The sequence below is a fragment of the Sorex araneus genome, chromosome X (assembly GCF_027595985.1).
Source record: "Sorex araneus isolate mSorAra2 chromosome X, mSorAra2.pri, whole genome shotgun sequence".
Lineage (NCBI taxonomy): Eukaryota > Metazoa > Chordata > Mammalia > Eulipotyphla > Soricidae > Sorex > Sorex araneus.
Genome location: NC_073313.1, coordinates 30,341,129 through 30,357,799, shown reverse-complemented (window position 1 = coordinate 30,357,799; position 16,671 = coordinate 30,341,129). Strand labels below are relative to the sequence as shown.

The 16,671-nt window shown below is 34.4% G+C and overlaps 1 protein-coding gene across 2 annotated transcripts in view; it reads right to left on the bottom strand.

Moving 5' to 3' along the window:
* Positions 1 to 5,092: 5,092 nt before the first annotated feature.
* IL1RAPL1 (interleukin 1 receptor accessory protein like 1) overlaps positions 5,093 to 16,671 on the bottom strand; it is a 1,407,730-nt gene continuing 1,396,151 nt past the window's right edge. For both annotated transcript variants that reach the window (XM_055120124.1, XM_004612439.2), the window contains one exon: positions 5,093 to 16,153. In XM_055120124.1, the coding sequence (XP_054976099.1) occupies positions 15,435 to 16,153 (719 nt within the window). In that variant the 3' untranslated portion in view covers positions 5,093 to 15,434. The remainder of the gene's footprint in view (positions 16,154 to 16,671) is intronic.

Here is a 16,671-nt window from a genome sequence, read left to right as displayed (position 1 = left end):
GGTGTTGGGGAATGTGCACTGGTGGAGGGATGGGTGTTTGATCATTGTGTGATTGTTACCCAAACATGAAAGCTTGTAACTATCTCACTGTGATTCAATAAAATTAAAAAAGAAGAAAAAAGAAATATATCTCTTTGTAAGCTAACATCTTCAAAGTCACTTCCTATCATATCCCTCTAGTTTATATTGCTGTTTGCTTGTATCACCGTTTGAAATTTCTCAATGATTCATGGCCTTGCCCTTTGTGTCACCCTCCTAACAAGGAGTCGTTAATACCTATGAATCAAAAATATGGTCCGCCTGATTCTCCAGTATGTCTCTGGCAAACAGAAACATGTCAGTGATGAATGAATGAAGGAAATAACCCTTATAACTTATCTTAAAGGGAGCTACTATTATCTTTTTTTCAAATGAGGGATTCAGGGGGTAAAATAGGTCACATAATATGCTGAAGTTCTGTTAATTTAAATTAAGTGGTTTGTCTCATCACCATATTCTCTGACTGTAGGGCTTCTGGGTGATTAAATTAGCAGATAAACAATACTGTCAGACGCAATCGTAAAATGTGGTATAGAAAGGATAAAAAACAGATGACCTAGACAGAGCATACAGCTATTTTCTTATGCTAGAATTTCAAAAGCAAGCCCTCAGAACATTTGTCTGATGCTTTCTCCCCATACCCCCTTTTTTTCTGGGGTGTGACATAATCAGTGGTGCTCAGGGCCCACTTTCAGCTTCATGCCCAAAGATTGCCCCTGGCCATGCTAGGGGATCCATATTCAGCCTGGGATCAAACCAGGCAAGTGCCTTAACCCCTGTACTCTCTCTCTGGTCCTTTTGCCATACATTTTCAGACATAAATGAAACCTATAATGTATAATTCAATGATTAAATATCATTAGCTCAAACTAATAGATGATATTAAAATTATAATGAGTTTACTAAAACTAAAATAAAATGTGGCCCACAGTGAATATTGATGTTATTTTGTGAATTAAGCTAGGCAAGTGCTTAAGGAGATCAGCTACCCTAAAGTGATATTTTAAAATGCATGCCTTTGTTAATATTCATATTCTGGGCACTAAGAGCAAATGATGGCTATATTGTCATACTTAAAGCTATACTGTTTATTTTGGAGGAAGAGGGATAGCTCTGGAGTCCAGGGGAAAAAGTTATTAATCAGAATTTGTTTCTGTCATTTTTATTCTGTATAAGGAAGAAAATACCCAGAGTAGAGACTGAATAACAGTGGTTTTTCAGTGATTGAGATTGATAAATCATGACAGTTAGCATGTAATTTTTTCTAACTTGACCCTTTGTCATCCCACCATTTTGCAAGCAAACATTTTAATTTGGCTTTCCCACAAGGTGGCGAGAAGATTCTGGTGTTCTTTCCACTATTAGTGATTGTAATTTGTTTGGAAGACAGTGTCTTTTATTTTTTTTGAAAGACAGTGTCTTAAAGGACTGATTTTAATTAGTCTGCAGGAGAGGGAATGATTGGTCTAGATCTATAGACTGATCTATTTGTAGAGTCAAGATGATACTCAGACCCTGGACAATGAAGGCTCATCCAACACATCTTGATGATTCTCTTCGTTGACTGCCTGAATGTATTACCCGTATCAGAGATGTCGAATTTTATATATTCAGTTCAGACTTTGCACTATAATAACATAGCAGGACTGGAGCAGGGATGCACATAATGGAGAAAGAAAACAAAACATACCCTCTGTGTATATATGTGTGCGGGGTGGGATATGGTAAGATTCATTTTTGTCTTTATTAAACTTTTGATTAATTAATATTGAATCCCAGATGTCGTGCTCAGGAGGCCTGTTCTTTCCTGGCCAACTGAGGCTGCAGTTCAATGTGAGCTCTTGTAGATGGTGTACTGCGCTTGGACACTGTAGTGCCGGGTACCTAGGGCATCCTCACCGTGTTTGGAGGCCTCCAGTGCTCAGGGCCTCAAGGAATGCACCAGGTGATGTGGAGGTGGGCAAGGAGCTGGGGTGTATCTCATGCAAGACCTGTGCCATTATGTTGCAATCCCTGTACTATCTCCCCACCTCATTTCTTTCTTGGTAAGCAGTGATTACAAGGGTAGTACAAAAGTAAGAACTTCATATTGTTGTCAAAGTTTTCAATTCATCATAAAGAAAAAATAGGGGTCTCAGTCTGTATGACTCAATGCTATGTGTGACAGGTAAGGGGAGAGGCTAAGACATAAGGATCAATTTCTGTTTCATCTTTCATTGTGTGTTTTTAAATGGTGTAAAGGCTCTTTTCCTTTTCCAAATAAATGCCTGTCATACTGATTTGAGCAATTGATTTCACCACTATTGACTTGGCAATTTTTCCTTTATGGACCTAATATGGTAATAACTACAAAATTTTATACAGATGCTTAAAATAGGAAAAAACTGTGTATCATTAAGAAGTAGTAATACTTACCATGGGTACAGAAACAACTGTGATAAACCAGATATTATCTTTTCATTTTGATGCCCGTAGCATTTTGGAAGAAATGTTGTAGTGTTAAAACATTCTCTATTAGTTCAGTTATTGTCTTACATCACATAATGCTACAGATATAGTGTCTTAAAATGTGATTGTTTTTCTAGTTTTCTGGTCACCAGTCTGGTCACCACCAGTAAGAAACAATCTGTTTCTATATTTTTTCATAATTAGAAAAAATATATATGCTGGATAGCATGTAAGAAAGCATATACGAAAATCCACACATTATCTTCTGAAATATTTTAGCCTCTGATTTTAATCTTTATGAGACATTTTAGGCTTGAAGAATAATCTTTGGTCTCCAATTTACCAATCACATTTATAGATTCCAAAGTTTAGTAACCAAAATACAGGTATATTTTGTTTATATTATATGTATTATATATGCATATAAATTAACACACCATGTTTGTAAATCTTTCGTGTATATATTATCTAACATTTTCAGCCTAAGACATAATTTTATTAATAGGTATATATAGATCCTTTTATAAATTCAAAAGCCATGTATGCCATATACACGAAGATGTACAAGGTGATAATACTTTGTATTATTAATTTTAGAAAATAAATATAATTATAGATAAGAATTAAGAATCAAAACTTTCCTTAAAACCTTTTATGCTTTTTTCCCACACCTGGAGAGATGCTCAAGGGTTTCTCTTGACTCTGCACTCAGGAATTGCTCCTGGCCGTGCTCTGGGACCATATGGAATGCTGTGGATCGAACCCCAATAAGCCACATACAAGGCAAGCACCCTAGCCACTATACTATCACTCCAGTCCCCCTTCAAACCTTTCATATTGTTGTGGATATTGGTTTCTGCATCAAGTTGGAAAAAACCCTAATGGTAATTACTTCTAGCATGATACTCACAAAAAGGATCTTTGCTATTGTTTACAGCATATATTTACATTGATTAAAAGAAGTCTTTGCATACGTAACTTATTCACATTGCTTTATTTTTGTTCTTATTATGATTTTTGTTGGTATTGTTCAATTCACAAAAATTTCAGGTCATCATATGCTTGCATTTAACCAGCAAAAAAGTAATCTTGAAAGAAAACATTTTTACAAACTGGACACATACCCTGTTTTATTTTCTCCAAAAATTGCACTCCATAAAGCAAGTCCATTTTTTAAACCTTTCCCAATATTATACAAAAATATTCTTATGCAAGTAATAAATGTATCTTTAAACATCCAACTTTTTAAAATTTAAAGCAGTCACACCAAAAGTTATCAATGTTAATTTTTAATCTAAACATAGAACACCTTGTGCTTATATAAACTGCTGTTACCATGTGCTCACTGACTCTTTCCAAGGGACTGGCAAATAGACTCTGCTACTAGTCATTACACCACTGTGTAAAAAATGTATTATTGGTGCAGAACTTGCCTCTGTTCAAACAATATTTTTTAACAATTTCATCTATATTTGTTTGTATATATTCTATTTTTTTTGGAAAGACTTTAAGGCAAGTGCAATCAAAATCACAAAATCACTACCTATTGCTAACATATGCATCATCCATATTTAGTGAGTGATCTTCTTCCCTCTTAAAAATGAAAGTCAAATATACTAAGTATGCTAGGCTTGCTACTATCCATTACATAGTCTTACCTAGAAGTCACAGTTAAAATCCTTAGTGATAACAACACAAAAATAAACTTTACTAATGCTATACCAACAGGTGTCTTTAATATTCCTCTTTTAGGGGGTAATTTCCCATTGCATGTGCTGTTTTCTCATGAAAAATTATACAGCAGATGAGTCAGATGCCTATTCTGAAAGTGACTTCAAGGACAAAGTCACCTTGAGGCACATACTACTCAAGGTGTAGTACTCCTACGGTTGTCACATGTAGTTACTTAATTCTATTATGTTTTTATTTAACTCAGAGGTGGTACGGATATTTTAAAGAAAAAACGAAAATATCTTATCAGCAACTGTATTTCTAAAGTTAGGCTTTGCTGAGGACCTATTATTTGCTAAGAACATAATTTAAATGGAGTCTGAAAAAAAACAAGTTATTTCACAGGCCTAGAAAAATAAAATTGACTGAGAGATAGGAAAACCATGGCAATAACTTTGTTGATTTCATAGTCTTCTCTTATGATAGCTGCTGAGTGCAATGCCTCCTCCAGTTTTTATATATAAATAATACAGGGCTATTACATAATGAGAAAAATATAAAACAGAAATAATCACAGAATTTTGTGTGGAAAGAACAAGAATGAGCTGACTCTTTCCTTTGAGATAAAATGCGCACCCTTAAGGAAAAATTGGCTGAACAGAAACCTGTTTATTTGTTTCCAGCCTGTGCAAAAGTGATTCGCTGGGTAATTTTCTGGTGGAGTGTGTTATCTTTGAAACTCCTTTGGCAGTTTATTCAATGGATTGCATGTATTTACTTAAATGTATTTTGCTGTGTGTTTTCACTTAGAGTGCACACACATTATACAAGTATGCACATAGACTAATTTAGCACACTGAATACTTTTGTGTTGTCAAAGTTGACTGTAACTGTTGTCTGAAATGCATTCTCAAAATAAGTCAAGCTCAGTGAGTATAGTGTCTCTTTCAGTTAAATCCAGAAATAAAAACAACTCTACCTCATTCCAAAAAAATCGACTGTTGAATGTCGCTGTTGCGATGTTCTGGTGTTATCCAACTCTAGATAATAAAAGCATGCAGGTGCTGTGGAAGTTACTAGGTGTGGGTGAAAAAAATTAAAGCAGGTTTCTAGTAATTCTTCTATCTGACCACTCGACAGAAAATAGACAAGAATTATTTTCTCTTCATAGGAACCGTGTCCTTGAACTATACATTTAAAATATGTGACATGATTATTTCACAAGAATCAAGAAGCAAAAGTTAGCAATTCCATCACTGTAGTTATTCCTCATATAAGATCAGTATTAGATTTGGAAGATAAATAAGATAGATAAAAAGGTATTTTCAGAATAAGTGACTGAGGTGTAAAGAAGCAACTAGTTTGTCATTATGTGGACATTGTAGTGTTGTTGATAGATTATAAGATGATACGTTTATCATCTCGGAGGAATTTACCCAATGCTTGGCACTGTGTGAATATGATATTATACTTTGTCATTCGCTAGAATAGGGTTCCCAAAGTCTTATAAACATTCTGGGTTCAGTTGTTTTAGAATGTAAAACAATTATCTGTGTGATTCTTGTGTTAGAGATCAGTTGGGAAAGTCCCATTAGAGTTTATTCTTTGATAGATAAATTACCATCCTGCCTTTTCTCTGGTGGCAGGGATCGAATTCAGGACTACACACATACAAGGAAAGGGCTCTATGCTGTATTCCTGGCCTCTGATTAATTGATTTTTTTTTTGCTTTTTGGGTCACACCCAGCTATGATGCTAAGGGGTTATTCCTGGCTCTGCACTCAGGAATTACTCCTGGCGGTGCTTGGAGGACCATATGGGATGCCGGGGATCGAACACAGGTTGGTCGAGTGCAAGGCAAATGCCCTACCCATTGTACTACCACTTAGGTCCCAGATTAATTGATTCTTAACAGGAGGGAAAATAAATAAGTCCAACCACCTTAATATTATTGATAAATTTCACATCAAAAACTTTGATAATCCTTTGTTTTTCTTTCTATTTTTCTCAATAGAAACTTAGGTTGCAGTATAGTTGTATTCTCTTAGGAGAGTGTATTTTTAATTTCAACTTTAACTATTAATTAGCTAATTTTTCTCCTTCAACGATGCACTTACTTTTCTGAAGTCACATATTTTATGACAGCGTTGAACTTAGCTTTCTTGAATACTTTTCATTGTCCCTTCTTTTGAAATATTATCAAATCAGAGTGCAGTGAGTTACATAGTTAGCTTTTATTTTTAGGGACTCTTCATTTTAAGTTCTGAGACCAAATTTGGGGAGGGTGTTTTTAAAAAATAATATGCATTTTATGGTGGCATTAGTCTGCTGAAAATACTAATTTTTTTCCCCAAAGACAGACAGTAGTTGTAACATAAGAGGTTAGAAGATATCTTGTTTTTGAGTGGTTTGTAGGTCTTCACATTAGAATCAGCCAAGGAACTTGTTAATAATAGAGTATGGGCCCCACAGTTTTACCATTATAATTCAGCATAAATTTTTGTTTGTTTTGGAGATAATCTGACTGATCTCAGGGGCTACTCCTGGCTCTGAGCTCAGGGTCATTCTTGGTGGGAGTCAGGGGACCATATTGACTGCCAGAGACTGAACCACGGTTAGCAGTGCGCATGGCATGTGCCTTCACTCCTGTAGCATCTCTCTGGTCCCATGTTTAACAAGCTATTCAGTTAGTATTCTGAAGTCTAAAATTTAAGAGCCATCAGTTTGGCCTGTGTAGTTTTTAACTCTGATTGTCTTAAAAGTCACCTGGAGACTTTTTGAAAAAATACGTTGCAACAGAAATCAACTTAAGACTCGTTTTATCTAAACGGGACTCTGAGGCTGTTAAACATTCCCAGGTGATTATAAATATTGGTAAGAATTAGAGCTATTGTTATTACTAAGCTCCTCTCAGTGAAAGTATGGAAGAATTACTTCTCTTGTGCCAAGATATTCCCTTTTAATTTGGGGAGGCATACGTAGCAGTACCCAGGGTACACTGTCTTTGATGCTTGGGGGACCGTGTGGTGCCGGAGATAGATCCCAAGTCTTCTTAGCTTAGTCCAGGAGCTCCAGCCCTTTGAGCCATTGCTCTGGCTCCCTTGCTATACTTTCATGCTACAAATCAAACATATAAAATAATTTATATTCCTATGTTAAAATATCTAGCGATTAGTATCTCATTTTATTTAGGTAAAGCATGCTGAACCACCCAAGCAAAGATTTTCATGGGGGACCAGTTTGGCTTCAAATAGTCTAAACAAAACTTTATTACCAAGGTCAATAGGGAACTGAGATACTTCACTGCTTAATTTAGCCAGCTATTAACTTTCATTATCTTATAGGTGTTTTTTGGTCAGTTATGTAGACTTTTAGTTTTCATGTTTTTTGTTTATTGAGATGTTTCTTCTTTTTTTCTCTCCAGAAGTTAGAAATTTGCATTCATACTTTTCCATAATCATTCAAAGTTACTAGATTACATTTGCCATATATCTTAGACTATTTTTAATTTAAATTGTGCAAGTATATATCATTTACCATATAAGTAGAAACAGAAATATAATTCAGAAAGTTGAATTAGTGTACTAATTAAGTTTAAAAAATACTAAAACACACTTAAAATCAAATGAATAATCATACAAATACAAATCTCCCCCTGTGCTGTCTAAAACAAATGGGTTTTTAATCATTGGAATAAAAATATCTAATTTGAATAAACAATTGTCTAAACTATTGGTCAAGTTTAGATGTAATTTGTCTTTCAGAATTTTACATCCCCATACCTAACCACACATTGGCATCATTGTGTATGGAAAATGCAAGCTTATCAAAGAATTTTTTGAATTATTCTTATGGGCCATATATAAATGTTAAAAGTGTCACAGAAGCAAGTTACTGATTGTGTTACTATTTCAGTTATCTGAATTATTGTCTCATTATATATTCTATTTTCAGTAGAAGTCAATCTGCTATGTATTGTCTATCATATAATTAAAATATTCTAGAAGTACCCTTTAACCACTTGTCAATAATATAAGTGAAAATTCCTGAGACTTTAAATGTGTGTGAAAGAGAGATGTACAAGCATCCCAAATATTCTTCAATTAATTATAGAGTTTCTTTTGTTTTTTTTTAAATAATGGGTCCTATAACTCACAATTTAATATACAATTTAGAATTATCACTGGGAAATAATCCCTACAACATTTTAGTTGTTTAGCAGATCCCTTTTATCACATTGGAAACCCCTACTGAGGTAGAAATAACTGTGAAAAAGTTAATGTATTGATAATTTTAAAATATAGCCTGAAATAGCATTACATAATCAATGAATATTTTCTGTTCATTTTAGTAATGACTTTTGTCCATTTCATCTTTGTTAAGTGTTTCTTAATAGACTATCCTGATAGGAATTCTGCCTAAACAGATCACTAATTCTAAGAGGTTTATGGGTTTTCATTTTTAATGCTTGCGTTGGAAAGATTTATCATGATTTCCTTCTCCCCAAATAAATAAATAAATAAATAACATATTTTGGTTTTTAACATAAAATGAAAAGTAAGGCCAAAGACATTTCTTATTAGGAAAAACTGCACACCACAGGTAGGTGCAAACAGAGTAGAAAAATAAGGTGATTAAAGATCTTGGTCACTTAAAAATGTTTCCTGAGGGGAGTTTATGTTAAGGTCATTATGTGAACAGTGCCTTAAAAAGAAAGGAATAAAATACTTGGGGGCTAAGAAGTAAGGAAGAAAAATAGCAAAGAGGACTCACATGTTTTAATTCCTTTCATTTCTGTTTATCAAAGGATTTTATGAAATTGATAAGGGATTCAGAAATTAATTTGAAAGATCATTAATATCATATTTAAGTTTAGGTGATTGAGTTTGTGATTGGACTTTCTTCGCCATCCAGTAGTAAAGAAAATATAAATAGATGGTAATTAACCTTTTTTTAGCAAGGTTGTTCTTTTTGTCCATCCAGTTGGCCATATCTTAAGTCACTGTATTCACACTCCTACTAGGAATTAAATCTAATAATTATAAGCTTATGAAATAGAGAGGGAAAGTACAAGTTATCAAATTAATGAAGGTACTTACATATATTCCAACAACACATTTTCCATTTATTTTATCTATGATCAGGTAGAAACCAGAAGAAACATTTGTAGCTTAATAAATAATTTAATTTCTTGAATTTCTATTTAACATATAAATTTATTTTTACAGGATATATAGAGAGCATACTCATAGAGAGCAACAGACTTATGAAACGACTATAAAACACAAATTATATTTCAAGTTTAAAATTTCTCATTTTTACACTTGTATTTGTCTATTTTCCTATTGCTAGTCAAAGCAAAACCAAATATATAATTGTAAGTATTCTAAGAAAAAAAGCGCCTCCATTACCTACACATGAGTTACATACATTCTAGATTGTACAAAATCAAAGATTATAGGCAAAACTAAAGGTAAACACTATGTAAAATGCACTTTTTTACTGACTGTTGAACATATCTGAGAGTGTCTGAGTTTAAATTTTGACTTGAACACCAGCAGAGGAAAATTACTAATTTCACTTTCCTTTTGGGTTCCCTCAAACTCCAAAAATTTTAAAGTTTTTACAATTCAATTGCAGATTCTATGAACATATCTCCACTACTTTGTTGGAAAGAACACACTAAGGATTCTAATTACCAGGATCATATGCTTCAAGGACTATGAACAGCTGTCCATATATCCTAACATAAATATATCTTCATCCCAGTTGAGAATTAACTTAAAACACAACTGATCTCCCCAAATTTAGTCTCTCCTTAACTGGTAAAGATAGATCCAAATTACTTTGCCACGTGTTCATGCACTATGTAATATGTCATTTTACATTAAATCTTTTTTTTTTAATGACCAGCATGCCCTTTGAAACTTAAGGTTATCTGGACTATGAAGATTGAATTTTACACAACATCAATATTACATGTAATATTCTCAAGTTCATGTGCAGTTCTTCAGTTTCTATTTACTTAGTAGTGGAGGGAATATACTGAAATGGTTTAGAGTGATTGTTAGAAAGAGAATACTTTTCAGACTCATGGACCCTGGAGGATGCATCAATGAAAGTAGTGCATGATAGAAAGACAATAGCTCCTTAAGTTACTTTAATGAACAATTCAGAAACACAAGTTTGTCAGTGGACTCAAACTATTCAGAGGAACATTTAGTCAAGGGCGAAAGGAAAATTTTTGCTTTCATGTATCTTATGTATCTTTAATGGAGTGGTGTTTTATATTCTGAGCTTGGAAGGAAAAAAATGATATATGACTGAATATTAGAGCTGAATTCCTTCCTTTTGTTCTGGGAATTTTCTATGCAGGTGAATGAAGTTTGATGATGACAAGACACACAAAATTAGGATCAGGATTATCTCATCATCGTCTTTTTTTCTTTAATAATATTTGGCTCAAACTAGTCAGATCTTACAGCTTCTTGTGACAGTATATTAATAATTAACAAAGCACAAAGTTTTACCTTGCTACCAATCACAAGTAAAGAGCAAACCTTTAAATAATTAACACCTCTTCAATTTAGTCTTTAAAATCCTCATAATGCTCCCAAATCATCATAAATTCCGAAACCCTGAAAAACTCAATAACTGAAAATAAAGTAAATAACCAATTTTAAAATTGGGCATGGGGAAACTGGGATCCTAGGACAACCATTTAAAATGATTTTTTTTACAACTCTTGTACTGATTGAATTCTTAGATTTGTTGTAGGAAGCGTGATTAAATCCAAATCATAAAGAAGTTTAGTGATAAAAGATATTATTATAAATTACCTGATTTCACATCCTCACAAACAAAATAAATTAGAAATGAATAAACAACAATAGTAATGATAGTTGTTCTACTTCATCTGGACATGAATATGATGCCTGTCATCATGTAACATTTTCTCTCATTATTGATCAAGTCTCCCAGAGTAAAGTCATATTGGAAGAGGATTTGCTTATTTCTATTACAAGGATAATTATCCTCTAAATTTTCATGAGTGAATGTAAATAATAGCATATTTAACATGCCCATAGCTATGTGTGGTTGATTTGAATGTCTGTTTCTTAGATTGTACTCTAAATCCAGACATCAGTAGTTTCTTAAGTGACCGATGTCTTTGGGATTAAGACCCAAGAAAACATATTTTTGTACACATCCACAATTCTACTAGAAATGCCAACTCTTCATTATTTTCATTCTTTTTATTGACTAAGTTGCCTTTGATCCCAACTTTAAGATTTATTGGTAAGGATAATAAAAATTTGAACATTGTTTACTTTCTTTGCCCAGAACAATAAAGTGGAAAGTGTTTGTAATAAGTCAAGAAAGGGTTCTTCCATTGGTAAGCTCTTCCTTCCTTTTAGGGCACTCTTTGTAATAATAGTTTGTATTATTAAAACATCTCCAGTGTTATGGACTATATAATGGTAGGTGGAATTTCTAATATATTTTATAATATTTCACTTCTCATATATAATGAAATTAATGTGGATAACGACCAAATAAGTGCAGATAAGAGACAACTGGGAGTTTTCCTCTTCCATGTCTGTGTATCATCTTACTTTTGTTCTGTCATTTCAATGACACAATACCAGTGGCCTTTCTTGAATTCCAGTAGCTCTTTTTCTGAGACTGATATAAACAGGCTAAATTTTAAAAGAAAGAAATAAAGTACAAGATGAAATTACTTCTCTAAATGGAGAAGTAGGATATAATTCTAGGATCAAAAATAATTAAAAAATATATGAATTAATGCTTCCTAGAAATGGTGGTTTTAATTTACATATATGTTATCTCTCACAGTTAATGACTATTCTAGGATAAATAAAACTTGGAGTTTAGAGTTTGGCTCTCAGTTAATATTTGCTCTTGTTCAAGAATGCTAATTAAGAGCAAAAGAAGGGGGTAAATAGCATCTATATAATTAAGATTTCATCAATAGGATACAAATATATACTATGAAGAAAATAATAGACACAAAATTGTTGACTGAGAAATCACGTACTTAGATATAGAAATATAATATACTAAGGTCTCTTAACTCAGTATATTGAATTTAGATTTGATTTAACTTTAAATCATCTGGCTGCATGAGATACAAATTTCTTCTCTGCACATAGCAGACTGGAGGAATAGATTACAAATTAAATAGTCAAAGATTGGAGCACCAGTATAAAGATTAGGATGCTCATAGGCAACTAGTGGAGATTACATTAAAGAACCAGATGGATTTATGAATCCAAAACATGTTACTCGGAGCCCAGTCGTAATTGATGAGAAACAGACAATGTTAAACATCACACATGTCAGAGTCCAGAAGCCTCTTCTCAGCGTGGCTACATTTTCATGCTTTCAACTGTGGTTTTACAACTAGAATAATTGTATTCCCAGTAGAGAGAGAGAGAAAGAGAAAAAGAGAGAGATAGAGAGAGAAGGATGAAACCTAAGCACTAGGGAAATATTTTTCTCTTTTTATTGTGAATTCTAACATAACCTTTGTTAAACACAGAGCACGTGAGCACATGATAGTTTCCTTCATTTTTTCTCACATGGAGCTGATAGAGGAATACTTGGGAGGGATGTTTCTAAAGCCGCAGATAGCTTCTCCATTTATTTCATTTCTTTAAAATATGACAAAGCATTAGAGGAAACTAAAAACGTTTCTTAAGTTGTGAGAATATCAAATATTACCCATCAATCCCTGAATCATGCTATTCAAAGTGCTTAAATCTACACTAAAAATAGAACAAATAATGTATTCCCAATGCAGCTAAATTAACACCTATGGATGCCTAAAATATGACTGTGGTCTGATTACTTCCTCTACATTTATTCCACACTTCCATCGTGCACTTAAGGAATTTAAAAAAAAAAAGAAATAAACCAGGCCATTGCCATGTTTACAGTTTTCTGAGCACTGTGGGAATCTGGAATCCAGTCCAATGAGGTTCAGTGCCACCAGTCCCTGACAGATGTCCATAGAACAAAGTAAACAATGGCCTTCTCGAATTCTGAAAATAACTGATTGTGCAAAGCTGACCTTAATGTTTATGTGTCCTTGAAGCTTCAGTTCTGGTTTGTGAAAAAGTGACACAGGTCCAAGGGGAGCACGGGAATAAAGAACAGATTGCAGAGAAGGACCCAGGTGAATTGTCAGGGAAATCAACATTTTTAAGCAAATAAAAATCAATGCACATCCCAAGGCTCCTTTACTTTGTCACACAAATACTTAGACCTTTGCATTGTTACAAAATTGTTAAAACTCATCTCTCATACATTTGTAATTCATTTTTCCCTCCCAGTGAACTCTCTTGAAGTTAGAGGTTTTTTTGTGTTTTTGTGTTTTTTTTTTTGTTTTTTTGTTTTTTTGTGGCCAACTCACACCTTAGTATTGTGACCAAAACTGTAGAATTGTTTACTCATTATTTGGTGGTAGGAATAAACCAAACATACAATAGTCACTACACGAGCCCACAGACAATGACTGGAATGGAAGTTCCTACAATGAATCACTAAAGCAATGTAGAAGTTCTATTATCAGTGTTTTTTTTTTCTTTAAAAATCACATTGATATTTTTTAACTAAAAGCTACTTAGGTAATATTTTAACAGTTATGCCCACTGCAAGTTCCTTTGTGGTTAACTTTGCATCATCTTCAATATGAATATATATTAACTGCTCATGTCACTGATTTCAAACATAAAGTTAATGGTAAGGGATGTATTTCCTGGGAGCATCAGCTTTCTGTTTCTGAAAGATACAATTATACAGTTAAAAGAAAAGTAATTCTTTATACAGTAAAATTATTTGAAACACCTTCTCTTCTAATTTTAAAACTATTTTTATAAATAATGTTCACTTTGAAGTACTGATTTCTGTTGGTATGCTTATGTTCGACCTTCTGAGTTTTTATATAAACACTCTGCTATTAACAAGTTTTGCGTATTTTCACAAATTTTAACCAAACACTTGATTCTGAATGTAGCAGTGAAAAGCAAATACAGTGAATTCACACTTAAAATACAAGGGACCCCATAGTAAGTTTCACAGATTTGTTCTGACTCTTTAGAAAATAACATTTTGTATAATACAAAGTGACAAAACATATTTGATGACACATCCTGTCCTTCCCTTTGGTTTGGAAGCCTTCAATGTAAATTTCATTAGACTTGTGTTGATTCACCCTTCTGAGATAACTTGCCTGGCATTTGCACATAATCTCATTTGCAGTAAAATTATAGAGGGAAAAGAGGAAGTAGAATATTAAACAAAAACAGCCACAAACACATTCATGCCTTTCCAGGAAGTGGTCAAATATAGGGTTTGATTTTTTTTTGTTGTTTTTGTGGATTTTTTTGTGTTTTTTTTTGTTTATTTTGTTTTGTTGTGTGTTTATATATATATATATTTATATAAGGGTACATCAACTCATTTAACAAACGGAAAGAACACTCTCTCCCCCATTTTCATGCCCTTGATCTTCTCGTCTTAGCACTAGGCTTTGATCACAGTCAAGTGGCTAGCACACTTTTGGGTCTGGAGTGTATTCTGACGAGCAGTGAATTAAATGTTAAGACAGTTAGGCCCACCCCCACCCCTCTTCAGAGTTTACACATCATGCCACCATTAGAAAGATAGTGGTGGGGAATGAGGCGGGACAAGGAAGAGATTCAGGGCTCTGATTGGCTGGGCCCTCCTATAAACAAGTGTTCTTCTTTTTTTTTTTTCCCCCACAAATGGCAATCCTGGCGTTCGTTGCACTGCACTCTGAAGGCCCACGTGGCCCTGCTGATTCTAGGCAGAACCAAAGAGAGGATCCGGTGCTCCTTGTCCCAGTGGATAGATTTGTCCAAGCACCCCAAGGAAATGTTAAAAGCAAAAGAAAATCAAGAAAAAGGAAATAAAAACCCATTCTAAAAGTAAACTAATGAAGCAAAAAAGGGTTTTCTATCTATACATAAGTCTCTTCTTTAAAAAAATGTAAATTTACAAATTCCAATGACATATAAAACAAAGTCAAAAATGTAATGGTAAGAGACATGGTAAAACAGGAAGACACTGATGCTACAAAGAAATTGCAAAAAACATATGTACAAGACCCTGTTTTTCCTCGTGTTCTAGAGATTGTAATGCATGTTTTTTAACAGCAGCAGTCGAGGATTTAGTTCCAGGCACTGGACTGCAGACCCAAATGCTCAGGGACAGGGTGTCCCTCGATTTTGTCACCAAATCACACTGGATATACTGGTCTCCCTTGGCAACAGTGGCAGGATGGCACTGTTTGTGTGCGCCTCATCTGGATTCTGCTCCCTGCTTGATTTTGTCTGTGGCCGCTGCCCGTTGATGAGTGTCATAGGGATGTTACAGTAGGTATGCTGATTTCCTATGGAGGTTAGAGGCAGGGTGCCAGTAGGAGGTACGTCATACTCATAGCTTCGGTAGTAGTGCTTCTGACGCATTTGTGAGTGGTACGTGTTGTGAAAGGTGGAACGGAGATCTGGATGGGCAGTGGCTAGAGCTGTGGAGGTGGCCGCAGCCATGGAAATGGCCGAGACAGTCTGCAGCTCCCCAAAAGGCCCCTGCTCGCTAACATCTAAAGCCTGCTCGTGTGTAATGGGTTCGATTCTCTTAAAAGGCATTTCATATTGTAAACGTTTCCAGAACTTAGAGTTCAACTTGTTGCATTTTGGTCCATGCCACTTAATGACCGTGAGGAGCTTGATGGTGTGCTTGAGCGCCTCCACCTCCTGGTAGTTCATAATTCCTCGGAGTTCGCTGCATTCGATTAGTATCACTTTGATTTCTCCAGTCACAAGCATGTTTCGAAGTCTGGTCTCCAGCTCAAAGATGCTCCAGCCCCTTCTGACTACGTAATTTGGGGTCATGACAATAATTAGCCGCTTGCTTTGATCTACACACCTCGCCACATCTTCGATATATGCTACAAAAGAGAAAAGGTATATCAGAAAGGTGGGAATTGAACATTTTGGTCTCCAGAGCCCTGGAAGGTTTGGGGAATTGAAATCCTGCACGTAGGTTTTTGAAATGGAAAATTTGAGCATTCACAGAAAATGGTTTGTTGGGAAAAGACTGTGAAGAGGAGGAAAGCAAAGTGATTACTCTGGATGGAGTTTAGCCCTTACTTATTCAAGTTAGAAATACTTTTTCCCCAGTGAAAAGAATTTCTTATTTGATAGTTTCAAGTGTCAAGTCTCATAAAATGGATTCTTTATAGAAGAGTAGAAATAGTTCCTTAGAGGTATCAAAAATTAAGTTATATATGAAGGTACAGACATTTCTTCCTTAACAAAATGACAGATAAAAAATATGAAGACTTCAAAGTTAAAATTTTTTCTAAAAGGTGATAACTACAGAGGGGCTAGAGTACAGTGGGTAGGACACTTGCCTTCCATGGGGCTAACCCAGATTCGAATCCTTGTACACTACAATTTTCCCCAA